Below are 26,804 nucleotides of genomic sequence, written 5' to 3'. Positions count from 1 at the left end.
TCCCTCTTCATCATTCGGTCTCCTCCTCTTCTTACTCTCTTCCTTGTTTTCTTTTAGTGGATATAAATTTACTCTCGTCTCTGAACCAATCTACAAATGAGCATATGCACTCTCCTCTAAACTAAAAGGTTCTTTTGAATTTACATAAATATTCAAAGCTTGACAAACCCAATTCTCGAAGGAACCGAATACAGGCCAATAAAGGGGGTCTCCTCTTATTTGTCCCCCCCCCAACTTCCATACAATAATGAATTAATTTTACTTTGTCCTTACCCCGCCTAGAGGGGTAATCATCCCAATATTTAATTATTAAACCTAACGAACTGCCTGGTGGTATCGGGGAAGTCTCACATGAGGTCCCAATCCACCCATGGGATCAGAAGGCTTGCTTTTCTTCTGTCCCATCTTCCGGAGTGCCTTCTCACACACACACGTTCCCCCTATTCGTGGCCCAGTCCCTCGCGGGAGATGGGAACCGCACTACTAAGGGGTCCACACTCGCTTCGTCTGATGGACTACTAAGTCCGGTGGACGTCTCACACTGTCGCACTCCAGGATACCCAACCCAAACCGAACGGATAACCGGCCTATACTCACGCGTCCCTGCGTCTTCGTTCGGAGCTTCGTGCACAAAGATTACAGGGTTTGCCGGCTTTCTTTTGCTTGTTGCCGAATTTAGGGTTCGTCGGTAGAGGATGTGATGAGATAGCTCCCAGCCAGGGCCGCTGAATTTCAGAGGGGCGCCCCCCTGTATGGGGCTTCTCACCAGATTGCCTCTATCCGAGTCACGGCACCAAAATTGTTATAAGTTCATCTCACAAAGTGAGGCGAGGAGACGGAGCCAATTAAATTTGAAGGATTTATTAGCAAGCGGCAGCAAGCAAAACAGCGCTGGGCGGCCCGGGAGTCTCACTCCGCCGACGGCGCGCACTTAGGTTACAAAAGTCTTTGGTTTTATACTCTTCTACTTCTGGTGTAGGCGTTTCTCTTAGTGGTGTACTCTGCGTCTGCGCGGTTTGTTGCTAGGGGGTCGTCCTTTTTCTTCCTTTGCTTTTTGGTGGTCGCAGGGATGAAGGCTCCATGTCTTCCTGAGCCTCCCAAGTCTTATCACAATTTATGATGTTAGCAGGACTTGACTGAGCCTCCCCCTTTCCCTTCCTCCCAAGTCTTTTCACAATTTATGATGTTAGCATAACTCGACCTTGCAGCCTGGCCTTGTTTGCTTAGCAGATGTTGGCTATCTTGCCCCATCCTGCCAAGCAGCTGCCTTTCATGAAACACTGTAACAATGAGAGTTTTTAGGTTTGGTGAACAAACAATACTGAGCTTGTCACAGTCAGTGTCACAGACATTCCTCTTTTCAGGCTCATCTTTAGGAACCTTTCACTGCCCACCCCTTGGACAAACCAGGCTTGAGTACAGTGTTACTTTCTTGCTCTATTTTCAAACTCTTAATGAACACGGTTGCACCAAAATGTATAACAGCATCAGAAGGCTGGGATTACCAATCAGATTTATAGAGCAAAGAGCAACACATTCATAACAGATATTGTGAAAACCCAGACAAAGTGACCTGTGCAACAGATTGTCCCACCCACCTAAACCTTCTGCATAGCCTGGCCCATTCATGTGTTTTAAGTATATGGGTCAGGTCTAGCCATGCTGTCTCGTGGTCTGACTTGTACTGTTCAGCTGATTACAGGGGCTGGATTGTCATTCACCAAGATTCCTGGGCAAAGCATACAGGCCTTCTGTCCACAGACCCCTTTCCCTTGTTCTATACCTCACAGCTCATTGTACAACTGGCATCCTGGAACAAATAAAGTGAGGCACTGTGGGGAGGATTGATCTATACTCAAGATCTACAGCCTACAGAGAATGATCAGAGAGTGTTTGCAGCAAAGTTTCCCATAACTCTTAGAATGACTTAGGGAATTGTGACCCCTCTGTTTTGAGATAGCACCCCTCAGCTGGGTTTGAAAATGATCATGAAAATGATTGAGTTTTAAAGTGACCCAATAAGCAGAGAAAGACTGAATACTTCCACAGACAAGAAAAACTGAGTTCTTCCTAATTCCATGTATGGTCTTGATCCACCTTTGTTAAATTAATTCCCTTGACAAGTCCATTTTTGACACTGTGCTGTTCCACTTTCATATAGCAGTGTTAATTTTCGATTTCAATTTGCTCCTTCAAGTCAAACCTGCCTAGAATAAATTAAGTCATTATCCTAATCTGGTCTTAACCTTCAGGCTTTCTCCTGTTCTATTTCAGTCATGATGTTCCATACTCTGTTTTAACTGGGAAATTTAACCAGAGTGACAAACTGATGGATCCATTGTAAGACATTGCTCCAGTGTCTTCTTATCTTAATATCCCTGTGTTCATCCTCTGTTAGGACTTAATCCTCAAGTCGACAGATTAAGTCCTGAAAATTGCAGAAAATTCAGGATATATACCAATGCAGTGGCTTCCCCTTGTCCATCTATGTTTATGTCCAGCCCTGGTACACCTGTCTTAACTTAGATACACACAGTGCTTCAGTTGTGCTCACACATTAATTTCACTTAACCCTCATAGAATCTTTACAGATTGCCTTTGGTGGAGAGACTCAAACAAAATGACTAGCCCCTGCTATTGCAAGCCCAGCCAATTTGGAGCTGCCAGTGCCAGTAGTAGGCTCCAGGCATACAATAATAATATGTATTATGCCTCAGAATTTGTCAGGTCTTGCCTGAATTTATTTTTATTTACTTTTAGTTTCATACATGAAGTAATTTAAGAAGCTGGCTGTATCTGCAACTTGCTTTTGGATCAGAGTTGTCCCAGCTGCAACAGAAGAAGTACTTAATGATCTTATATTTATGACTAGCCAGACGTTTTGTGTCTTTTTTAGAGCAAATTGTCTGCCTACTAATGAATATATTTTCATTATAATTTTATTATACATAGCACAATGTCCACATGGAGATTGGTGACAAGTGGTGTCCCACATGGACACCATGGTTGGTCCTGGAACCAGTACTATTCAACATCTTCATCAATGACATAGACAATGGGATTGAGGTCACCCTCAGCAAGTTTGCAGATGACACCAAGCTCAGTGGTGCAGTTGACATGCATGAGGGATGTGATGTCATCCAGAGGGACCTGGACAGGCTCAAGAAGAGGGCCCATGTGAACTTCATGAAGTTCAACAAGGCTAAGTGCAGGGTCCTGCACCTGGGTTGGGAAACCCCCCGGTATCAATACAGGCTGGAGGATGAAGGGACTGAGAGCAGCGCTGCCGAGAAGGGCTTGGGAGTACTGGTGGATGAAATGCTGGACATGAGCTGGCAATGTGCGCTCACAGCCCAGAAGGCCTACCGCATCCTGGGCTGCATCAAAAGCAGCATGGCCAGGAGGTCAAGGGAGGGGATTCTTCCCTTCACTCTGCTCTTGTGAGACCCTGCTCGGAGTGCTGTGTCCAGCTCTGGTACCCTCAGCTCAGGAAAGATATGGACCTGTTGGAGCGGGTCCATGGGAGGGCCATGAAGATGATCAGAGGGCTGGAGCACCTCTCCTGTGAAGACAGACTGAGATAACTGGGGTTGTTCAGCCTGGAGAAGAGAAGGCTCCAGGGAGACCTTATTGTGGACTTTCAGCATTTAAAGAGGGCCTTGCAGGAAAGATGGGAAGTGTCTCTTTATCAGGGAGTGTAGTGATAGGATGAGGCATAATGGTTTTAAACTGAAAGAAGGTAGATTTAGCTCAGATACTAGGAAGAAATTATTTACATTGAGGGTCATGAGACACTGGAACAGGCTGCCCAGAGAAGTTGTGGATGCCCCATCCCTGGCAGTGGTCAAGGCCACGTTTTGAGCAACCTGGTCTAGTGGAAGGTGTCCCTGCCCATGGCAGGGGTTAGGAACTAGATGATCTTTGAGGTCCCTTCCAACTCTTACTTGTGGCACTTGTACATTAGGATTAATTTTTTTCTTGGCACCTCAATACATCCATATCTCTTAAGATAAACTGATTAAGACAGCATTAAAATATGTTTTCTTGGGATTATTAACTTTGTTGGTTGAGTATGAATGGGTACAGTTGACCTTGTGTTTTGGAAAATTGGTTTGTGAGAGGCTGGAAAAGACATAACCCAAGCAAAGGCTAGAACAATAATGCTGAATATATTAGAAGATAAGCAAAAAGAAAAGAAAGAAGTGCTTGAACTAATGACTCTAAAGGATTATAAAATCTAGAGGCAAGAACATATGATGGGACTGCATGGCTTACATTGATATTGATCCTGGGCTCCCAGGAGTCATGAGCACTGAAGAGAGTCTATCACAACTACAAAGCAAAGATGAGTGAAAAGAGAAATAGGCATACATGCTTTCTTATCACCTGTACTCTGCAATAAAAATTAGGTTAATAGAGAAAAATCTCAATAAGCAGCATAATTTGGCCTTTCCTATTGGCATCAGAAATACAGAAAGACCGACTCGGGTGAATTAATGACTTTATAACCTCCACATCTCTTTCACTGTCTTTTCACTGATGACCTGTCTTCTTTCTTGCTTTCTTTGTTTTAGAAGCTTACTTATTTCTTTCCTGTGTACAGAGCACATCCTCTTCACCTGGATAATGTGGGGCCAGCTTATCTCTTCATCCCAGTAGTACTCTGGGGAGTGCAGGCATGTGGGTTTGTGATAGAGGAGAAACTTGTTGAGGTGGCTCTCATCATGCCACCTAGCTTCAATGCCATTTTCTCTGTCCTCTATGACCCCTTTAAAACAGGCTATGGTCAGTTTGTAGACCTCAGCCACACTTCCCCCGTAGAAGCTTGCTGAATAATAGAAGTCCCCTTCTCCCTTAGGGATAGCAGCTTGTGACTCGGTCTGTGTCTCATATGATTTGCTCTCATGATGTGGGGTATACTGCCAGGAGCTGATGGTCCCCACCAGTATAGCAGTGATCTTCCCACCAGTGTGTTCAAATAGCTGGACATCAATGTCTATGGAGTAGAGATAGTTGACCTCATACTGGAATTTGCTGCAGATATATCTGCTGATGATATCCATGTGGCTCATGGAGATATCCTGCCACTGTGAGTTATTCTGGACAGGGATGACAAAGAGGTGATTCTCAGGGGCCATCTGAAGGTGAGAGATCTGCTCAGGATTGTCTGTGAACAAGTAGAAGTTCACCTGGTGCCCAGCAAGGAAGTACTTGTTGGCAAAGCTCATGAACACTTCTGTGAACTGGACATATCTGAGAGACAAGGAACCGAAAAGAATGGAGAGGGTTTCCTCCAGTGGAAGAATGGTGGCTTTTCAAGTTAACTTTGTTTCTCCTTTTCTATCCATTGCTCCCTTCTTATATTATTGCTCTTTATTTAACATAGCTGCTACCCCTTCAGCCCTTCCCCATACTGCTGCACATTATACCATTTTTCAGTTTTCACTGTTCTCTACTCCTTGGTCTTTCATGCTCACTGTACAGAACACGTCTTCTAACCTGTGCTGCTCACTAATCTCCCTGTATAGTATAAAGACTTCTCCTCACCCTTCAGTCTGACATGCTCCCTGGCTCCCTGACACTTTTTCTGCAGTTTAACTTTTTAACTTACTGTTCTAGAGAGGATCAAAATTATCAATGAAATAATTTTGTTTGCCTTGAGGTGTCTGAAGTCTCTATTTAAATCTGAGATGCTTAGTGGAGATAGAGGGAGTATAGTTCTTTACTAACTCAGAAACTTGAAGAGGAGCCTCCCCCAGCACTTACAAGCTACAATGGCATGGTTAATAATTTTAATGGAGCTAATATTTTAACTCTGAACTCTAGTAGGAACCCATTACAAATCTCATCTTTGTGAATTTTTGTATTTTTTACCCCAGGTTAGAGGCAAAACTTGCTAGAAACATAGCAGGAGCTGGAATTTTCTTCTTAAGGGATGAAAATGCGAGTTATGTTTCCAAGAATATTTTTTGCCCCCTGAAAGGCAATGTCTCCTGTTTTTTCACAGCCAGTTGCCTTACTTGGGAAGTTGACACTCATGTCACATTTCTCCCAGTCTAAAACTGCTCATATTCTTTGAAACCTTTCTTACTCCTGCTCTGCCAGCAGTATTGCATCATAGCTGGCACAGAGAGGTTTAAGTATTTGACAAGAAGTAAATGACAAACCAATACTTTTTCACAGCAAAAGTGACCACTCCAGTGACAAGGTTCTTCTGCATATATTGTGCATTCAGGATGTCTCTACTGAATGTGCCTTCCCAGACAATTGGAGCCAACCAGGATGTAAATACCAGTACATCCCGGCTCCTGCAAGCAGTTTGAGAATGAAGGGAGTCTTTATCTAACTGCGGAAGAACTGGAGTAAGTTTAGAACCTGTGTTCCTGATTAGCTTTTGGTGACGGGAAATTTATAGCTACAGCTGACTATATAATAGACATACCTGACTACTAGCTCAGCTTCACAGAATCACGTGAACTGAATCATTTATGTCCACACAGCATTTTAGTCTTTTATCCAATTTTAATATCCAAAGAGTGTACTAGCTCTGTCCAGCATATATCCAGAGAGCAAGCAACTGTGTAAACAACATACATATTCAGGGGCTTTAGACACATTCAGGCTTGAGCCCTGAGTTAATTTGAAAGTACAGAGAACACCAAAATTGGCAGAATATAATTTACTGCTGCGATGGTTTGATCACATTTTGGAGGTGCCACTGACTATTGAGCCCCTTAGCCCCTACACTGATTAAATTTGTCTGTATGATGATTCAGATTTCATAAAATTCAACCAATACATTTGTCAATGCAATTTTCTGCCCAAATGTAGGTGTCTACATTGTAGATGTATACATCTGAATAGGTTGTCAGGGATCCATTCTTGTAAGTGAAGAGAAACAAGCAACCTTCTCATAATGCAAGTATATAGAATATGATTATGCCACAAACTTTTTGATAACTTTTTGACTCAGGTGGTGGAGGAGCCCACAAGGAGAGGTGTACTACTGGACCTAGTACTGACAAACGAAGAGGGACTGGTGGAGGACGTTAAGGTTGGGGGCAGACATGGCTGCAGTGATCATGAGAAGACAGAATTCAGAATTAAGTGCAGCATGCACAAGATGACAAGTAAGGTTGAAACCTTAAAATTGAGGAGGGCTAACTTTGATCTCTTTAAGGAATTGCTTTGAGAAATCCCACAGGTGACAGTTCTAGAGGGTAGGGGAGCTCAAGAGAGCTGGCTGATATTTAAGCATCACCTCCTCAAAGCTCAGGCTCAGTGCATCCCTAACAGCAAGAAATCAGGCAATGGAAGCAGGAGACCTGCATGGCTGAGCAGGGACCTTCTGAAAAATCTCAAGTAGAAGAAGTAAGTATGTGGAAGAAGGGACTGACCACTTGGGAAGAGTACAAGAATGCCATCAGAGTATGCAGGGATGAAATGAGGAAAGCCGAGGCCATCTTGGAATTGAATCTGGCAAGGCATGTCAAAGTCAACAGGAAGGGCTTCTTCAAGTATATAGGAGGCAAAAGGAAAACTAGGGAAAATGTGGGCCTTATGTTCAATTAGACAGGTGCCATGGTGGCAGATGGTGCAGAGAAGGCGGAGTTGTTGAATGCCTTCTTTGCTTCTGTCTTCACTGCGCGGGCCAGCCCTCAGGAGTCCCAGACTTCACAGGTAACAGAGAAAGTCTGGAGGAAGGAAGACTTTCCCTTGGTTGAGGAGGAACAAGTTAGAGAACAATTAAGTAAACTGGATACCCACAAGTCCATGGGGCCTGATGGGATGCACCTGTGAGTGCTGAGGGAGCTGGGCGAAGTCATTGCTAGGCTGCTCTCCATCATCTTTGAAAGGCCCTGCAGAAGAGGTGAAGTGCCTGAGGACCGGGGATGTGGGAGTCCTGGTGGACAACAGGATGACCATGAGCCAGCAATGTGCCCTGGTGGCCAAGAAGGCCAATGGCATCAAGAAGAGTGTGGCCAGCAGGTTGAGGGAGGTTATCCTTCTCCTCTACTCTGTGCTGGTGAGGCCACATCAGGAGTATTGTGTCCAGTTCTGGTCTCCCCAGTTCAAGAAGGACAGGGAACTGCTGGAGAAGGTCCAGCAAAGGGCTACAAAGATGATTAGGGGACTAGAGCATCTTTCTTATGAGGAAAGGCTGAGAGACTTGGATCTTTTTACTCTAGAGACAAGAAGACTGAGGGGGGATCTTATTAATGATTATAAGGGAGGGTACCAGGGGAATGGGAACAGTCCATTTTCAGTGGTGCCCAGTGACAGGACAGGAGATAACGGGCACAAACTTGAATATAGGAAGTTCCATCTTAACATGAGGAGGAACTTCTTTCCTGTGAGGGTGGCAGAGCACTGGCACAGGCTGCCCAGAGGGATGGGGGAATCTCCCACTCTGGAGATATTCCAAACGCGCCTGCACACTGTCCTGTGTAACTGCTGTAGGTGACCCTGCTCTGTCAGGGGGTGGTACGGGGTGAGCTCCACAGGGCCCTTCCAAACCTCACCAGTCTGGGATTCTGGGATTCTCTGATCCCAAAATGCTCTTTCCTGCAATCTCATGCCCTTGTAGGCAGTAACTTCTCTTAGTCTGAAAGTTGCTCTCACTTTGACTCATCTTAATAGATTTCATCTGTCGACCAATTGCTGTCCTTTTACATCCTTTACACCTTTACACCATGATTGTTTCTCTTATTAGACTACTGGAGTTCCCTGCCTCCCATTGCTCCCCTCTGCTCCTTTGTGTTGTGTGGAGATGAATCTTTTACCACATAACCTAAAAAGTACTTATATGACAAATCTCTGAATTTATCTGAGAAGAATCATCCCTGATACATCTTCTTCTCTCGGTGCTTACAGATTTAAAAAAATCAAACTTACTGTGGTTTTGTCAGAAGTGGCTGAGGATATAATATACTGTAGAAAAAAAAACATATGTATGACCTTGGAATAGTGTACATGGTCATTCATTATGACTATAATCCAATAATAGTAACAGCAAGAATAGCAGGGATTGTAAGTATATGTGGAGTGTAAACATTTGTGGTTCAAGAGGGTATCTGGTTAATGACTATTCAGCATCAAAGGCAAAGACAAGAAACAAAGGATGTAATCAGTTAAAACTCAGACACAGAAACCTTAATGAGCAGTAGATTTTTAAAACAATAACAAAAAAAAAAAGAATTCTTAAGTGAATGACTGAAGGCTTTTGTTTCAATACACTGACTCATGTATAACCAGAGTCCTTCCAGTTACAGGAATGTGTTTCTGAATTACTTTACAAAGACACTATTTGGAAGCAATCCACATAGTCCAGAGGGCTTGTGTATCACTAAATGGAAAAGGATAATTTGAGATGACAGTAAAGGATAATATGAGATCATTTTCAGTCTGAACAGCTCCAAAACAGTCCCTGTGTTAATAGAGGGAAAGTGTGGGCCTAGGTGTGTATGGGTTAATGCATAATATGGATTGTCAAAAACACTATCAGTAGTTGGAGAGTCAGGTGAAGATTTCACCTTAGAAGGATCTTCCTGAATATGACTAGAGAAGACAACAGAACAAATAACAAAACAAACAACAAAATTCCTCAGAAGCTCGCAGGAGAAAAGATGAACTTCCTCCTTTTAGGTTTGTAGTATTGAAACTTAAAATCTGTGAGGAAAAAAATAATTAAAGAAACATTAATTTGGAATATATATATATTTAAATTTATACATCTGAAATTATGTTAAGTACCAGAGTTCAGTCTGAACCGAAGAGTGGACCGTGACACCTGGCTAACTTGTTCCAATGATTAGTCACCCACACAGTAAAAAAGTGTTTTCTGCGGTTCAGAGGGAACCTCCTGTGTTTCAGTTTGTGCCCATTGCCTCTTGTCCTGTCACTGGGCACCACTGAAAAGAGCCTGGCTCTGTCTTCTTTGCACCTTCCCTTCAGGTATTTATATATGTTGATGTTACCCCCAAGCCTTCTCTTCTCCAAGTTGAACAGCCACAGCTCTTTCAGGCTTACGTCATAGGAGAGATGCTCCAGTCCCTTCATCATCCTTGTGGCCCTTTGTTGAATTCTCTCCAGTATCTTTTCTATTGTTTTTCTAGAGCCAATCATTAGACTAGGCAACTCCAGAAAATAATTCATCCCACTGACCAAAATTGTCACTTTCACAGACATTTACAATTCATCTGGAATTCTGATTGTTACCACTAAAAATAGCATCAGCCAAGGACTCTTCTTTCTTAGCTTCTGAGATGGGTGGTGACAGGTGAGGGAAAAAATTAGTTAAGCTCTGACTAAACCAAAAACATTTCAGCATTCACCATAATTTCCCAGTTTCCTTTCTGAAAGCAAACAAACAAAAGATTCTGCATCTATGCATTTTTTAATGGTTTCTGGAAGAGTACCTTCTCTAAATATGCACGCTTTCCTCTTCATTCAGCCTTGTGCTCAGCTGTCCTGACTTTTATGTGCCAGAAACACAGTCATGAGAACAATGCAATATCACGTTAATTAAGCCAGAGAACTTATCCTTACTGTGGAAGCATTGGAGATGTTTCATTTAAATCTGTTTGTCTGTAAGTCAGAGGGAAATAAAAGACACATAAATACCTTATGGCACAGCAGTTTCAGAATTTCTTTTTCATGCTTTGAGGGATGAAACCCACAAGAGATCCTTACGTGTTTCAGCAGTATTCCCTTGATCCAGTGTCACTGAGTATCCAGTCAGTTAGCTGGGTATAATATATTACTTCACCTCCATAAAAACAATATTAACTACATTTAAGTAATGTTCCTCACACATACTATTCAGATGGTCTAACGAGGGTTGAATGCAGAATAATCTATTTTAAGATTATTTCAGCAGGTCTCTTACTGTAGGGCATCTTCAGGAAATTTGATTTTACTTCTACATGGTGAGCTTCTGGTCCAATCTTTAATACAGTTTGTAGGTTACTCATGGGTGTACGTCTGCATGCCTGCACTCTAGAGTAGATAGGACATATCACAGAGAAGATGGCACTGCTGTCCATTCTCATTGTTTATGCAGGTTCCTGTAGCTGAGTCACCAAATGGGAACCCACCAGTCTTGATTCCTAGATTTTCCAGTAGGAAAAACAGGCTCTATAAAGTAGAAAAACTTACTAAAAGTAATAGTTTAAGCAGGCTAAGAGAGAGATATAAAAAGAAACACACATACACATACAAAGAAAGATATGTCTAGCCATACTAACTTTTTTGGGGGCTGGTAGTGGTGAACATACTGTGTCATATTGGATCCTTTTTCATTTCAAATCAGTTACGAGAATAATACATTCTCTTTGTCATATTGTTTTATTGGACTTAACGTTTATTTCCCCTTCAGTCACACATGCTAAACTCCTTAAAGAATAGTGTGTGACTGTATTTAAAGCAGCATTTCTAGAGAGTAGCATGACTGTGTATTATAAAAGAGGTGATGAAGAGGGGAAGACTAACTCAAAAAAGCAATAAGGATTAGAAATTCATAATTCATAAGTCAATAAAAGAAGCTGATGAAATAAAGCTCAGTTAAATGAAATGAAGCATTTTTTGCTTAAAAATATGGAAGAGTTTCATTATGGTAAACTGCCAGATTAAACTCTTTCTTGCTTCCATATTCAGAATCTGTTACTTCTCAGCAAGTTTGTGGACAACACCACATTAGAGGGTGTGGTCAATATGTCAAAGGGCAAGGCTGCCATTCAGGGTACCTGGAAAGGCTGGAAAAATGGGCTGACAGGAACAACATGAAGTTCAGCAAAGGTGAGTGCAAACTGGTCCAGAGTAACCCAACGCAACAGGACAAGCTGTGGGCTGACTGACTAAAAAGGAGCCCTGGTGAACAAGTTAAACAGGAGTCAGCAGTGTGTACTTATAGCAAAGAAAGGTAACTGCATCATGGGCTATATTAATGAGTGTAACCATTAGTAAATGGGAGAGGCTCTTCCCCCCTCTTTGACACTTGGGGGATGCACCTGCAATTGACATACAGATGGGAGTCTGTCACGCCCCACTCACAAGAGAGCGGGGGAAGTGACTCAGATTCACAAATCCCCAACGGTGTGGACTAAGGTGAGACAACTCTCAAGGTCCATACAAAAACATTTATTAGATTCCCACAGTGACTAATATATGTCTTAACTATGTCCACAATACTTGGTTAGGTATATAACAAATTATGGCAAACGGTAAAACAAAGTATGGCAAGTGGTAAAGTACGCCTTGCGTTACTTCGCAACAGAGAAACAACAAATTATACCATGAATTATAGCAAGTGGTAAGGTATGCCTTGCATTACGTACTTAACTTTAAAAGAAAAAGAGAGAAGAAAGAGAAACAGAAGGATAGAGAAAAAGAGAGAGAGAGAGAGATAAAGAGATCACCTGTCCTGGTTCCAGCATTGGTCCAGACAACGTGGGTTTCTGGTTCGTAGGAGTGCTCCTCTGTGGATCTCCAGGGAAAAAAGTCTTTCTCCAGGGAAAAAAGAGGTCTCTAGGGGCACTTATTTTCCTCTTTTATGTTCGCGGTATCAGTACAATCCGCCCCGCTGTTACAATGCTCAGGTTTCTCTCCCCACTAAGTGACATGATTTGGGTGGAGAGGTGAGTCCTATAGTCATTCATGTTTAGCGTGATCTCGGTAATCTTCATTAGCATATGCAAGGATGTGAACTTTAATATGCATTTAATGGATAATGAGGCAAAGGTCATTATTCCCCTCCCCCTCCCTGTCCTGTCCAGATGAGTTTTCTCTCCTGGGTAACAAAAGAGATAAGAAGGTGTTAGCCTTGTCAGTTCTTTGAGCACAAGGCCTGCATTGTCCAGACTCCATGTTATCCACCGCTTGGCTAAGTCCTTGTGAGTGTTTGAGACATTCCTCAGTGAGGCTTAGAGGGCCTCCCCCATCTTTTGTCTCTCACCATTTTTTTCAGGGAATTTACAAGTCGTCTCTTACAGAGTCCAGCAGAGGCCACCAAGCTAGTGGGGACTGGAGCACATGAAACAGGACGAGAAGCTGACATTATGAGGCCTGTTCAGCTTTAAGCCAAAAAGGCTAAGGGGAGACCTTGTTGCTATCTAGAACTACCTGATGAGAGCAGGACACGAAGAAGATGGAACAAGACTCTTCTCTGATGTGCACAGCAATAGGATGAGAGGGAATAGACATAAATTGGAACATGGGAAATTCCAATTACATATGAGGAATTTTAAATTTATTTTTGTTAGATGATGAGAGTGATCAAATACTGGAATGGATTGCCCAGAGAGATTGTGGAAGCTCCATCTTAAGATCCCTTTCAAACTAAATTATTCTGTGATTCTGTGAAAGAGTTTCTTCTCATTGCTTTGTATTTTCTTTAATAGAATATTCTGATTGTTCAAGTGTGCCTATAATTTCAGTGCAGAATCAATGTCAATAGCCACATCTTCCAGCTTAAGCCACTCAGGAAAAATTGCCCAAATGTGTAGAGTGGCCCATAGTGCAGGGCTTCAGCCAAATGACTAGGCTGCTGGCTATGCCTTACCCTGAGATTAATATAACTGAGCAAGATGTAGAAAACTACTGTACAAGACATAAGAAATTGCTGGATATTGCAAATAAGAGTGTGGGAATGTGACAGAACCTACAGATAGTGCTGTGCAGGGTGGCCGGATTTCACAGTTGGTTAAGGGGGAGTTTTGTGAGAAATGACCAAGATTGATAGGTAATAGAAAGGCTGTTGGGGACTTTTGGGGGACCAGATTCTTGCAAGGCCAACAGCTTCTAGGTAGCCATATCAGTAATACTATAGAAGTCCAAAGTAAGATAACAATATCAGAAATATCAAATTTAGGTCTGGATGTAGCAGAACTGTGATCACTGGATAAAAAGTACCTAGAGGTGAATTGTTTATTTGGAAGGGGACTGGGGTGGAGAAATGAAGGCACATGGTTGGCAAATAGCAGAGTCAAGAAATGGGGAATTGGTAATAAGGCAAATCATGTAATCAGGGCTGTTTAAGGGTACCTGTTGGGTAAACCTGAGTTTCATCACAGCAACATATATCAGGACAATAAACCAAATCTTTTTTTCTGATGACACCACAGGAGCCAGATCTTCTTCCATGGTGAGTAGAACCACTGTGGGAGAGAGGTATCTCCCATGTCTAAGAGGGGAACACTCAGCACAGATGGACTAAGCATTCTGGTATCACTGTGCCCACTCTTATTTCAGGACTAACAACACTAGCAGCCACCCACCACTTCCTCACATATATCTGCTATGTTCTTATCCCTTCTTGCTTTATTGTGTCTAGTGTGAATGGAATATAACCCAGGTCTCTACCGAGTCTGACATAGTTCCCTTGGTACCAGGGGAACACAATTTTGACTTTTGAGACTATTCAGGTTCAAAATTAATGAAAAAAAAAAAAAAAAGGATCTGTGTCACAGACCATATAAGTGTTATCCTTATTGTTTCACACAAAAGGTGTCAGTTGCATTCCCTCCTTGTGGATGAATCTTGCCCTCTTCTGGCAAGAACACGTGTAGGTATTCTGAATATCTTTAGAAAAACCCTGAAAAAGTGAAAAGAGATAATCCTAATGTGGTCTGTGCTATATTTTCCAGATGAAGAAGTTAATACAGGGAACTGTCCCCTATACTGAATCAATTTTTTTTTTCCTCTTTAAAGGACAGCCCGGGATTCAACATATTCTTATGTTGGACAATCAGAAATTTTTATTAAGAATAAAACTCAGGAATTAAATTATTTGACAAGCTAGCTGTTCTTATAGGACAGAAGACTCAGCTTTGGCATCATGTGTTATTCAATATTCATAGGTAAGAGCTGTGAGAGAGTAAAGATAAGAGGTCCTTACCATGAAAGCTGGCAGAAGCTCTGATTCATGTTGGTCATACTAAAAACAAAACAAAACACAGAAAAGAACTTCACATTAATGAAAAGAGTATCAGGGGTGTAAGGCAGTTCCTACTTTCTTATACAGTGGTGTACATCCCAGGTTTCACTTCTCAAGGCAACGATTTGGAATTAAGGTCATTGAAGACACACATCTGACCAAATAAAAGTAGTTTTTTCCCTATAATTGGCTACAACTCAAAGCTATTTTAATTGTATAATTTCTTTAACTTAAGTTACTCCTAACAAATGCTTGTGCACGAGCACGCGCATGCATACACACACACACAATTGAAATAATTCAAAATGCAGCTATACTGATTTCAAAGGATTTACTTCTGGCTTATAGTAAAATAAAAGGTCCTAGTAGTCTTGTCTTACATTATCTTATCTTACATTATCTTATATCAGCAAGCCCAGATCTAGAAATATAATTAGTTGTCCAGAGTGTTATTTGGGTAAGAACATGACACAGACTAATTATCTCTAGATCCCTAACTAAGTACAGGATTAATAGACTTTGGCAGAGCCCACTTTCTAATGATTACAGAGGATGCCTAGATGACTTCCTTAGAAATAGGTAGACAACTTTTAGATGTCTAAACCAGGTGGGATTAAACTGTCTTTTCATGAGAGGATTTTAGGGGAGCTGGATTTGTGTTTTTTTTGTGTTTCCCTTTTCAGAGTCCCCATGTTAAATCTCTGGAACCTGAGTCTATTCATGCAGGTCAAGGCATTCACAGTAGAAATGTCTACATCTTAGCTGGTCACAGCAGGATAACTTATCCTAAAATGAAAATGAGCACTTCTAGGGCGTGGCTCTTCTGATTAAAAATTAATCTTATCAGATGAGTCTTATCCTAGTGGACTAGAATGACACACATGCTGGATCTTGTAAGGCATGCAGAATGAAAGTCAGTCCCTTACAGCGATATACCCTCTTCAGAGGAGTCTGTGGGTTCCTGGTTACTGGCTGACGAGAAAGGGTGATAGTACCTTGGACAGAATAAGAAAACAATGAGTCAATGATAAAAACAATAAATCAACACCTCCTCCACTCTATCTATGGTTGAATCTATAAAACAAATCTAACAGAATACATATTTGTATATATACATACTGGTGTTGAGGATGTGCAAAGCTCAGTTATTTCAAGAGGGTTGTCTAGCCTGATGTTACCTGCAGCTCTATTAACTCTGAAGATCTGTGGATGATTTAATTCGCATTTCATGAGGCCCAATATTATTCCAGCAAACTCTACATTCCCAGATATCCCCACTTGAACTCACGCCAGGCTCCAGGGCACTGAACACATATTATGCAAGCATCACTGTAGTAGGCTACTATAGGGACACACAAACCAAGGGAGACCAGGCTAACCATTATGCATGATAAATATGGCTAAGTCTGCTCCACAAAGTACTGTGCAAGGAACCTTCTGTTGGTCTGGAGTCCAGTGGTATGTTAAACACAAAAATACACATTTGTGCTCACAGGAATATACAGAGATCAATTTCACAGAGATGAAAAGTGTCCACACTTGCTTATTTTATCTTTTGAATATAAAAGGAGATTAGGAAATACAGCTTTGTGCAAATGCTTACATTGTACCTGCCTAAGTATAGCTACGAGAAACAACAGTCAAGCTGGGAAAGAGAAATATATGAGAATCATTGTCAAAGGTTAAACACCCCCCAGATTCCTCCAGTGATTCCTGCTGTCACTAGAATAGCTAATCCATTTAATTTTGTTATTCCCATGTTGTTGGTGTTGCCAAAAAGATTGCTAAACCTGGATTGACAGTGAAGTGAAAAAACCCACATAGACAATACTGTAGTTATTAAATATTGAATAAGCCTCCTGTTTTGGACAGCAAGTCTGGACATAATACAGAAGAAAATTATTCTAGAGGGAATGTTTTGCATCTAGGTATTTATAATAGATACTGGGTATTTACAATATATATTCCACAGACTGATTTCTCATTTTAAAATGGTTGTATGGCGTGCCATTTTATTAACATACAAAATTCTCTGTTCAGATTTTCTCTGGATCAGTTTGGGGTTTTTTCCTGACCAGTGCCTACTTTGCTGTTTATCATCTTCTCTGTTCCAGGCCCTCTTTTCTTCCTGACTAGCTCTCCTTTCTTTTTCTTAGAATGGGGGCATTTTTGTTAAGAGTTATTTGTCCTGCAAATACTTGTAATGTAGATATTTCAAACTGCACTGAACTTTTGATAGTTTTTGTAGTCACAGGAGGGAAATAAACATTTTCACGACATAATTAATTTAATCTTAAGGGGGACCTTTAGACCTTTAGACCTTTAGAGTCAGTAGCCTAGGTTCACCAGAGCTAATGGATACCTAACACAGTAGGCCCATTGTGTGAGTCTTTCTCTTCATTTACTGGAGGAAAAGAGAGTTGCTTACAAAGAATGATTCAAGTCCTACATAAGATGAACCTGTTCTGTTGCTGCCAGTCTGTTCAATTCCAGTGATTTTATAGAAAGTATGCAGCTGACATGAATAGCATTGCAGCAGTTGGATGGATAACAACTGGGGTTTTTTTGAGTGAACCACAAAAAATACAGTGAAAGTTGGATTGAGAAAGATAACTGTGAGTTGCCTGCTGCTTTTCAGTATTTTCAGGCAGGCTCAGACTAGTAACTCAGGGTCAGTCAGTTCTTTTCACCTAACTTCACAGGATGAGCTATTCAATCAAACCACAATATGTTTACCGTAAATGGAGACAACTATACAATTCTAGGGAGTCTTCATGTGGCCTACTTCCATTAATCTATCTGAAAATTATGTGACTGACATCCTCACCCTTATCTATTAGAAGAATCAGACTGTAAGGTTACGTATAGGTTTCTATGCCCTATAAGCTTAAAATGAAGTGAGATGAAGCTTCCCCCTAATTTAAACTGCTAGGAGACAGAAAGTGTGAGAGAAAAAAATGAAAGATGTAGGCTAAGGAAATGGTAGGGGAATGGTAAGAAGAAAATAAGGCACAGAAGTAGAGTTAAGTGGTCAAATACCCAAAATGACTTAACATCTTGCAGAGTTCTCTTGCACCTGTATTGTTACTATTTACGTCCCTGAAGGAGCATTAATTAGAACACTGGAAGCAGGAAAAGGGGGTGAGAACAGGTCACAATCAGACTTACAAATAAAATATTTTCATTTTGGTTGGCTTACGGTATGTGGATCCATTGATTACCCAGCACCTGATTTGTATTTTCTCTCCTGGAATGGTTTGGAGTTAAGCCATTCGACGAGAGTCATCCCAACCCCATTCCTCTTTTGTGTATACTTTCTTCCCATGTAAGACTAAAGTGGACAGATTGAGGCCTGTCTTGCTTTGTGATGTTCCAAGACTTCCAGTGTATCTTAGTGGTGCATGGTCCCACGGATCTTGTGGGTGGGCCATTGTGAGTATACTTAGCATGGAAAGAGAGAGTGGGAAAGGGGAGTATATTCTCCGTCGTTGTTATTGCCATTGGCGTATGTCCCAGCAGATCAATGCAGTGAGGGAGAGAAGGAATGGGCACAATACTGTGAAGATGCCAATGTTGAAGATGAGGATCATTTCCACTGTGCTTTTAGTGGTATCGTTTGAGACATTGTTCATTCCCATGACATCATTGGTGGAGTTCATTATCATGATGGAGGTTATTCATCATATATTAAAGAGGGAGAAAAGAAAGAATGGTCTCGGTGGGGAAGGCTGAACAGGTTCCCTCTTTTATGCTGCAGGATAAATCCATCTGGTACTGATTTTTTTCTTGACCCTATCATTGAACTCATCCATGAGTTCATCCTCTTGCAACTCCCTGCCATCACAGAGCTGCAGGCTCTATTGTTTGCAATTCTCCTCATTGTGTATATGTTCACTGTCCTTGAAAACAGTCATATCACTTTAATCAGAAGAAATTGCCAACTTCACAAGCCCATGTAGCCCATTCTTAGGCTTTCCTAGAGGGTTGGTACATCTCAGTCACTGTTCGCAAATTGCCGGTCAACATTCTGGTGAAGAATAAGAGTATCTCCTTCACAGGTTGTATGGCCGAGCTCTACTTCATTGCCCTGGTCTCTACTGAATGTGTCCTCCTGGCTGTCATGGCCTATGACTGGTATGTGGCAATTTGCAACCCCCTGTGCTACCACATCATGAACCACAGAGTCTGTATGCAGCTGGCCATGGGGTAATGGCTGGTTGGCTTTCTGACATCTATGTCAAAGGTCTTCTTCATTTCCAAGCTCTCTTTCTGTAGTCCCAATGTCATCAACCACTTCTATTGTGACATCAGCCCTTTGCTTAACCTGTCTTGCCCTGAGGAGTTATTGCAGAGATGGTTGACTTTGTCTTTGCCTTGCTTATTCTGTTGATCTCCTCTCTGTCATCATAATTTCTTACATGTGCATAACCAGCACCATTTTGTATGTTCTCATGGCCCAGAACAGGAAGAAACCCTTCTGCACCTGTGTTTCTCTCCTGACTGTGGTCATCATCTTCTTTTCAGCCACCTTCTTCATGTATGCCTGACCTGGGTCTGATCACTAATATAATACTTGGAAGATAGTCTTCCAACTGAATTTGTCTGAACCCTATGAATGTCTAATAAGACTTTGACAGAAATGAAGATTATGGTTTTGTATAGACATCAGTGGTTAAGGATTGCTTTTCCTGAGTCAATCTGCATGTTAAGCCCAAATCAGTGAATACTAACACCAATGAATGTAAAAGAAGGTGTTCCTACCGAACTCATCATACATCATTCCTGACCGGTAAAGAAGGCAATAAGCATCATCGCCTTGTCTTAGTGCATTTTTTTGGTCTGCATTAAAGAACACAATTGCATTCTGACCTTGATCCAACTTAATATGAAACGAGGATTCAAAGTACTTGAGGCACCAAATAAATAGTTATGTCAACTTTCTTCACAGGGATTAGGATGGGAACTTCAGTAACTCAGATGATATCAATCAATTTAGCTGTCATAGGAGAACATGAACCATGACTGAGAATTTCCTTCTCTTCATTAACTTCAAATAGAACTTTGGGAAGTAGCTGAGATTTACAGAACAAACCTTTACTTTTGGGGAAGAGGGTTAACCTGTATAGTTTAATCTTCATTTTAAATGGTAAATAAGCCCCCTGATTTTGAAGTGTAATTTTCCTCTGCTCATTCTATATTACATGAGGAGATATAAGCACCAAGAATCAATTGTCTAAACATAGGCATCTAGCAGCATTTCTGATGCTGTTTCAGTATCCACACAGAGTTGGAAAATTTGACACTGGACCTATGAGAGATCCAGCCCTTTCAAAAGTAACATTCAGAAGGAGAAGGACAAGAAGAACTTTAAGCAATTCAACAAACACAGGTGCAAAATCCTGCATGTGGGGAAGAATTACCCAATACTTCAGTATAAGTTGGGCAGTCGCTGACTAGACAACATCTCTGGAGGTCTTGGCAGACAAGTTTACAGGAGTCAGGAGTGTGCCCCTACAGTAATGAAAGCCAACTGCCTCCCTGTATTAGCAGTAATCTAGCCAGCAAGCCAAAGGCAATGATCCTTCCCGTCTATTTGTCACCTGAGACTGCATATATTTATAAGACTACATCTGTAGTAGTATGTCCAGTTTGGGGCTTCCCACTACAAGAAAGACAGCATGATAGAGGTGTTGGACCACAAGGAATACAAAGAGAGCCAGATGGAAATATGTCTAGAGAAGAGAACATTAAGGCGGTATTTAGTAACAGTCAGTTTCTCCAGGAGAATACTGTGGAAAACGGTCAGATTAGATAGTACAAAAAAGAACAAAACAAACAAACAAAATCAATCAGAGTGATTAAGCACTGCAACAAAATTCCAGTTATGAAATCTCCATCCTTTGAGCTTTTCAAAGCTTGACTAGACAAGTCCCTGAAAAATCTGACCTGACTGAAATATGTTTTTGACAGCAGAATGAGTTAAAAATTCCAGAATTGAAACTCTATCCTTCCAAGCTAAGTTTTTGTATGATTCTTTAATGTGGATGACAATTGAAAAAGCATGTGGTGTCTCAAATTGCAATAGAAATTGATGTTTAGGCAAATGAATCTGACTGAGTAGGTTTCAACATATGACTGAGTAGTACATTCAATATGATCTAGGCAATACATTCAATGGCTTATAGACACCCCTTCAAACTTATGTAGACAAATGCAGCTCAGTTCTGTTTTCCACTCAGAAGCACATAGTGACATTTGGCATCATAGAATCGCAGAATCATAGAAATGTTTTTTAGGGACCTTTGAATATCACAAAATCACAGTATGGTTGAAATTGGAAGGGACCTCTGGAGGTCATCTGGTCAAACCTCCATGCTCAAGCAAGGAAAACCTAGTTGCCTAGGAACATGCCCCAACAGCTTTGGATATCACCAAGGATGGAGACTCCACAACCTCTCTGGGCAACCTGTGCCAATGCTTGGTCACCCTCCTAGTAAAAATGTGTTTCCTCCTGTTCAGACAGAACCTCCAGTGTTTCAGTTTGTGCCCATTGCCTTTTGTCCTGTCAGTGGATGCCAGAGAAGAGCCTGGCTACATCTTCTTTACACTCTCCCTTCAGAAATATTTGTATACATTAATGAGACCTTGCCTGACCCTTCCCATCTCCAGGCTTAACAGTCCCAGCTCTTTCAGCCTTTAGTGGCTCTTCACCGGACTCTTTCCAGTATATGCATGTTGCTCTAGTGCTGGGGAGCTGAGAACTGGACATAGTACTCCAGGTGTGAGTATATTCATAATTTGACTTCTCTTTTGTAGTACAACTCTCACCATCTTTATATCATGACATCTGTGACTTGGTCAAGCTGAGAGTTGAAAACCTTCAAAGACAGGAATACTATAATCCCTCTGAGCAACTTGTTTCAGTGCTGTTCTAACCTCCTAGTGAAGAAGCTTCTCCTAATTGCCTATTTGCAACTACTAAGTTACAAGTTATTATCTTTGCCCATTTTTATACTATCTGTCATAGAATCATAGAATCATACAATCATAAAATAGTTTGGGTTGGAAGGGACCTTTAACAATCATCTAGTCCAAACCCCTCAGCAATAAGCATAGACACCTTCAACTAGATTAGGTTGCTGAGGGCCCCATCCAACCTGACCTTGAATGTTTCCAGGGATTGGGCATCTAACACCTCTGTGGGAAACCTGTTCCAGTGTTTCACCACCCTCATTGTAAAAAAAATTATTCCTTTTCCTCTAAATCTACCCTCTTTTAGTTTAAAACCATTGCCCCTTGTCCTATCGCAACAGGCCCTGAAAAAGTGTTTGTCCCCAACTTTCTTACAAGCCCCCTCTAAGTACTGAAAGGCTGCAATAAAGTCTCCCCGGAGCCTTCTCTTCTCCAGGCTAAATAACACCAACTGTCTCAGCCTGCCCTCACAGGAGAGGTGTTCCATCCCTCTGATCATTTTTGTGGCCCTCCTCTGTACCCACTCCAACAAGTCCATGATTTTCCTGTGCTGAGGACTCCAGAGCTGGACCCAGTACTCCAGGTGGGGTCTCACCAGAGCAGAGTAGAGGGACAGAATTGCCTCCCTTGATCTGCTGGCTACGCTTCTTTTGATTCAGCTCAGGATACAGTTGGCCTTCTGGGCTGCAAGCACACATTGTTGGCTCATGTGCAGCTTTTCATCCACTACGACCAAAAAACATGAAGGTGTAGACAAATTAGTTCCACTTGCACGGTGATATGCTTTGTGAAAACACAGTTTATTGATCATGTAGGCACAGTAATAGATAATTACTCAGGTAGAGATTCACAATATATAGTTTTGGGTAGCTTTCTCAAGAACCTCTGTCAGTAGCTTGTTCATAAGAAGAATCACTAGTAAATAACTGAGGAATAGTGACCTCCAGGAAATGTTTCACAGCAGCTAAATTAGGTTATTGTTTTGTTTCATGAACTGCAAGTGCCGCAGAGAGAGCCTCAGAAAGCTACAATTAGTCTTCATGAGTTTCCTTCTTGGGTATCTCTGGTATACAAAGGCAAAGTAAACAGTCAAATCCCATGAGTAATTACTTATGCAATCTTATGCTGAACTGTTTTTTTATGAACAGGTAAGAAGCAATCACGTCAGTATGTTTTGCAGAACTCCCACCACTTGGGTTATGTTTTTTCAATTAAATCATGGAGAAAGATTGTCTTTCCTAACCAGTCCATGAATGGCACTGCTGAAGTGGTGTGAAGGTAAGAGAAGAAAGATTTTTGCTATTATTCTTCTTCAGGAATTTTTGTAGGGTAATCTTCTTTCAAAGAGGAATTAATCCTCTTGCGTTTCAACATCTACAGCATACGTATGAACTACACGAAGCAACACATCTAGGCGTCTGAGCTGCTTGTTGACATGCACTTATAGAGACAAGGAAGAAACAAATAGACATGGCTATGGAATGATCCATCTGACCTATTTTAGACCTTTTCCTCTTAATGACAGCAGTTACCTGGAAATGCCTGTATATCTGTATGCCCTGGAAAGAAGACAAGCTGAGTATACTGTATGTGAGATAACTAAACTGATAGCTATCTAAATTTCAGTAGATGAATCCCAGCTTCTCTGTATAGTCTTCTAATGTTAAGATAGCTCAGGTATTTCTCCAGTTCAACTAACAGAAAAATGTAAGCAATTATGTCCAGTTCTGGGCTTCCTAGTTCCAGAAGGACAGGGAACTGCTGGAGAGGGTCCAGCAAAGGGCTATGAAGATGATTAGGGGATTAGAACATCTCTCTTATGAGGAAAGGCTGAGGGACTTGGGTCTTTTTAGTCTAGAAGACTGAGGGGTGATCTTATTAACGCTTATAAATACATAAAGGGAGGATGCCAGGGGGATGGGAACAGTCTTTTTTCAGTAGTGCCCAATGACAGGACAAGAAGTAATGGGCACAAACTTGAGCATAGGAAGTTCCATCTAAACACGAGGAGGAACTTCTATACTTTGAGGGTGGCAGAGCACTGGAACAGGCTGCCCAGAGAGGTGGCGGAGTCTACCATACTGCAGACATTCAACACCTGCCTGGACGCTGTCCTGTGCAACTGCTGTAGGTGACCCTGCTCTGTCAGGGGGGTTGGACTAGATGATCTCGAGGTCCCTTCCAACTCTGACCATTCTGTGATTCTGTGATTCAATTTAGGAGAATCTCTATCACTCTCTTGTAATTGCTTATTTAGAGATTTGACTGATGTGTAAGATAAACAATTTGGAATTTGAAACACTTGATATCCCCAGTTTTATAGGTGAACTAACACTGGCCAGGTCAGGAAGTACTGAATCCATGTACTATGGAGACAATTGGCTAATAATGTATTTTGTGCTTACTAAGAAAAAAAGACAAAATTTTGCAGCTTCTCCTTAGACCTGTGGAATTTCTCATGGTAGTAAAAGCTAACAGTAATACGGTTACAAATTTAAATGAGTTTGCATGTTACAAGTCTTCAATTATGATTTATATTGCCGCTTCTGAACCTATAAAACATTTTAAATGAACTGTATCTGGACTCGTGTTTCAGTATCAATGAATTGTTTATGAAGATGAATGTTCTATGACTGAAAACCTAGTTTCTTATATGCTTTTCTCTACTAATTCTGGGGAGGGGGGAAGAGGTGGTTTGTTTCTTTGCTTTTAACATGAACTAATATATTACACAAATAGAACTTTAAAACAAGAAGAAAAAGCATTTCTTAGCTTAGATAAGAATATGGTAAGGTTAAAGGAGATAAATGTGTATTTATCAATTTGAGAGGTTTTTTTTTCTTTTCAATTTTGACCTGTGGAAATTGAGAAGTATGAAAATTAGCTTGTCAAGTTTTTTAAAAAGGCGAATAGATAGAGAAATGAAAAAACAGTGGATGGGAGGGGAAGAGACAGAGAAATACATTCCTCCAAAATGTAATTCATCTTCCTTGGGAGCTTTATTTAGAATAACACATATTGGTCTCTGGAAATACCTGTTTCGTTCAGTGAATGTCTTGAGGCTTTCTATATGTACCATGGACAAAGCTCTACTCCACAGAATTGGAGTGCAGCAATGACTTGGTTTTGGAGAACTAAGCCAAATTGCGTAAGTCATGAAGGTGAATCCTTAGGTATCCAATATTCCCTGCAAGTTGAGACAACTGGGTGTTGAACTGGACTTTCAACAACCATGGATTTCAGTAATAATCTAGGCTACTAATTATGAACCAGATATCAAAATATCATATTGAATTTGCTCTTATATCTTCAAAAGGTATATGATCTGAATGAATAATGTTCCTTTTCTTCCTCCCCTTATGTTTTTTTTAATTTTTATCATCATTATTATTCCTTTCTTCTTTTCAACTTGCCATTTTTTTCTTTTCTTCCTCTGCAGTTCTTACCACAATTTCTTTGATTTTAAAAATATTCCATTTTTTTTCTCTTTATTGTCTTTACTTTTTCTCTGAAGCTCGCTACTATGCCCTTTGCCATGAAGCAGAAAAACAGCACAAAATTCCAGGAATTTATCCTCTTGGGCTTTCCAACTATCATGGAACTCCAAATGTTGCTCTTTGTGATATTCCTGGTGGCCTACATGCTGACCATCTTCGAAAATATACTCATAATTATTTTGATAAAGATCAACCATCAGCTTCACAAGCCCATGTATTTCTTTCTCAGCAACCTCTCCTTCCTGGAGGCTTGTTATATCTCAGTCACTGTCCCTAGACTGATAGTGAATTTCCTTGTTGAAAGCAAGAATATATCTTTTGGAGGCTGTATGACCCAACTTTACTTCTTCAGCTCTCTTATTAGTACTGAGTGTGTCCTTCTTGCAGTCATGGCTTATGATCGTTATGTGGCCATCTGCAATCCCCTCTGCTATACAGTCATCGTGAACCACCGGCTCTGCATTCTACTAGCCACGTGCTCCTGGATCATTGGCTTCTTGGCCTCCATGCTGAAAGTATTTTTCATCTCTCAGCTATCTTTTTGTGGCTCCAATGTCATCAACCACTTCTTCTGTGACATCAGCCCCTTGCTGAACATATCATGTGCTGACATGACAACGGCTGAAATAGTGGATTTCATCCTGGCCTTGCTTATCTTGCTGGTTCCCCTCTCTGTCACGATTATCTCCTATATATGCATCATCAACACCATCCTACATATCCCCACAACCCAGGGTAGGAAGAAAGCCTTCTCCACCTGTGTTTCTCACCTCACTGTAGTTATTATCTTCTTTTCAGCCACTCTGTTCATGTATGCCAGGCCCAAGAGAATCCACCCTTTTGACTTAAACAAGCTGGTGTCAATCGTGTACACTATCATAACTCCCATGCTCAATCCCTTCATTTACTGTCTGAGGAACCAGGAGGTCAAAAGGGCCTTGAAAAAAATCTTCAGTGTTAGACAGACTGCCCCCAAGGTCTGTCAGTCCATTGCTGTCCACTGTTAAGGTAGCTCCTTATAGACAGACTGTAAGTGTGACAGTGAGAAAGAAAGGTTTTAAGATTTAGGTTGTACTTAGTCAGAACTTCAATCATCATAATGCTGATAACTCAAGAAACTGAGGCATACATATGACCACGTATCCTCAACAAGAAATCAACTTTCTACCTACTACCTTCAAATGATCTTTCTTCTTTGATGAAGGCTTATGCATAATGAAGTTATTGATTTGACTCACAGGCACTTCAGGGAACAGAAAGACATGCCTAGGATGTCATACATCAACGGCTTTGAGAAGAGAATTGAATAGCATGTGATCCAACTCCAGACAATATCCGGCAGCTAAGGTGAGATGCAGGTGCCTATTATAGGCACATTAATGTTTTAAAGACCTTGGGTATTC

General features: G+C 41.2%; 2 protein-coding genes and 1 pseudogene across 2 annotated transcripts; 2 read left to right on the top strand and 1 right to left on the bottom strand.

Moving 5' to 3' along the window:
- Positions 1 to 483: 483 nt before the first annotated feature.
- LOC104290417 (histo-blood group ABO system transferase 1-like) lies at positions 484 to 14,922 on the bottom strand. Its single transcript, XM_009889509.1, has 4 exons — positions 14,894 to 14,922; positions 6,174 to 6,308; positions 4,620 to 5,253; positions 484 to 621 (listed from the first exon to the last, which is right to left on the bottom strand). The coding sequence occupies exons 1-4, from the start codon at positions 14,920 to 14,922 to the stop codon at positions 484 to 486; spliced, it is 936 nt and encodes a 311-aa protein (XP_009887811.1).
- A 2,989-nt stretch (positions 14,923 to 17,911) lies between these two features.
- On the top strand, positions 17,912 to 19,479 carry LOC104290416 (annotated as a pseudogene).
- A 5,960-nt stretch (positions 19,480 to 25,439) lies between these two features.
- On the top strand, positions 25,440 to 26,408 carry LOC104290415 (olfactory receptor 6B1-like). Its single transcript, XM_009889507.1, has one exon. The coding sequence runs from the start codon at positions 25,440 to 25,442 to the stop codon at positions 26,406 to 26,408; it is 969 nt and encodes a 322-aa protein (XP_009887809.1).
- Positions 26,409 to 26,804: the final 396 nt, after the last annotated feature.

Source organism: Charadrius vociferus, unplaced genomic scaffold (assembly GCF_000708025.1).
Source record: "Charadrius vociferus isolate BGI_N301 unplaced genomic scaffold, ASM70802v2 scaffold527, whole genome shotgun sequence".
Lineage (NCBI taxonomy): Eukaryota > Metazoa > Chordata > Aves > Charadriiformes > Charadriidae > Charadrius > Charadrius vociferus.
This window is presented reverse-complemented; position numbering and strand designations above follow the sequence as displayed.

What these genes read in the sequence shown, in the direction of transcription:
- LOC104290417 (XM_009889509.1), bottom strand. Translation starts at nt 14,922, where the DNA reads ATGAATCAGAGCTTCTGCCAGCTTTCATG. An exon ending in AGCTTCTGCCAGCTTTCATG is followed by an intron (nt 6,309 to 14,893) that starts GTAAGGACCTCT and finishes AACTGCTTGCAG; the next exon opens with GAGCCGGGATGTACTGGTAT. An exon ending in GCTGGCCCCACATTATCCAG is followed by an intron (nt 622 to 4,619) that starts GTGAAGAGGATG and finishes TTGTGCACGAAG; the next exon opens with CTCCGAACGAAGACGCAGGG.
- LOC104290415 (XM_009889507.1), top strand. Translation starts at nt 25,440, where the DNA reads ATGAAGCAGAAAAACAGCACAAAATTCCAGGAATTTATCCTCTTGGGC.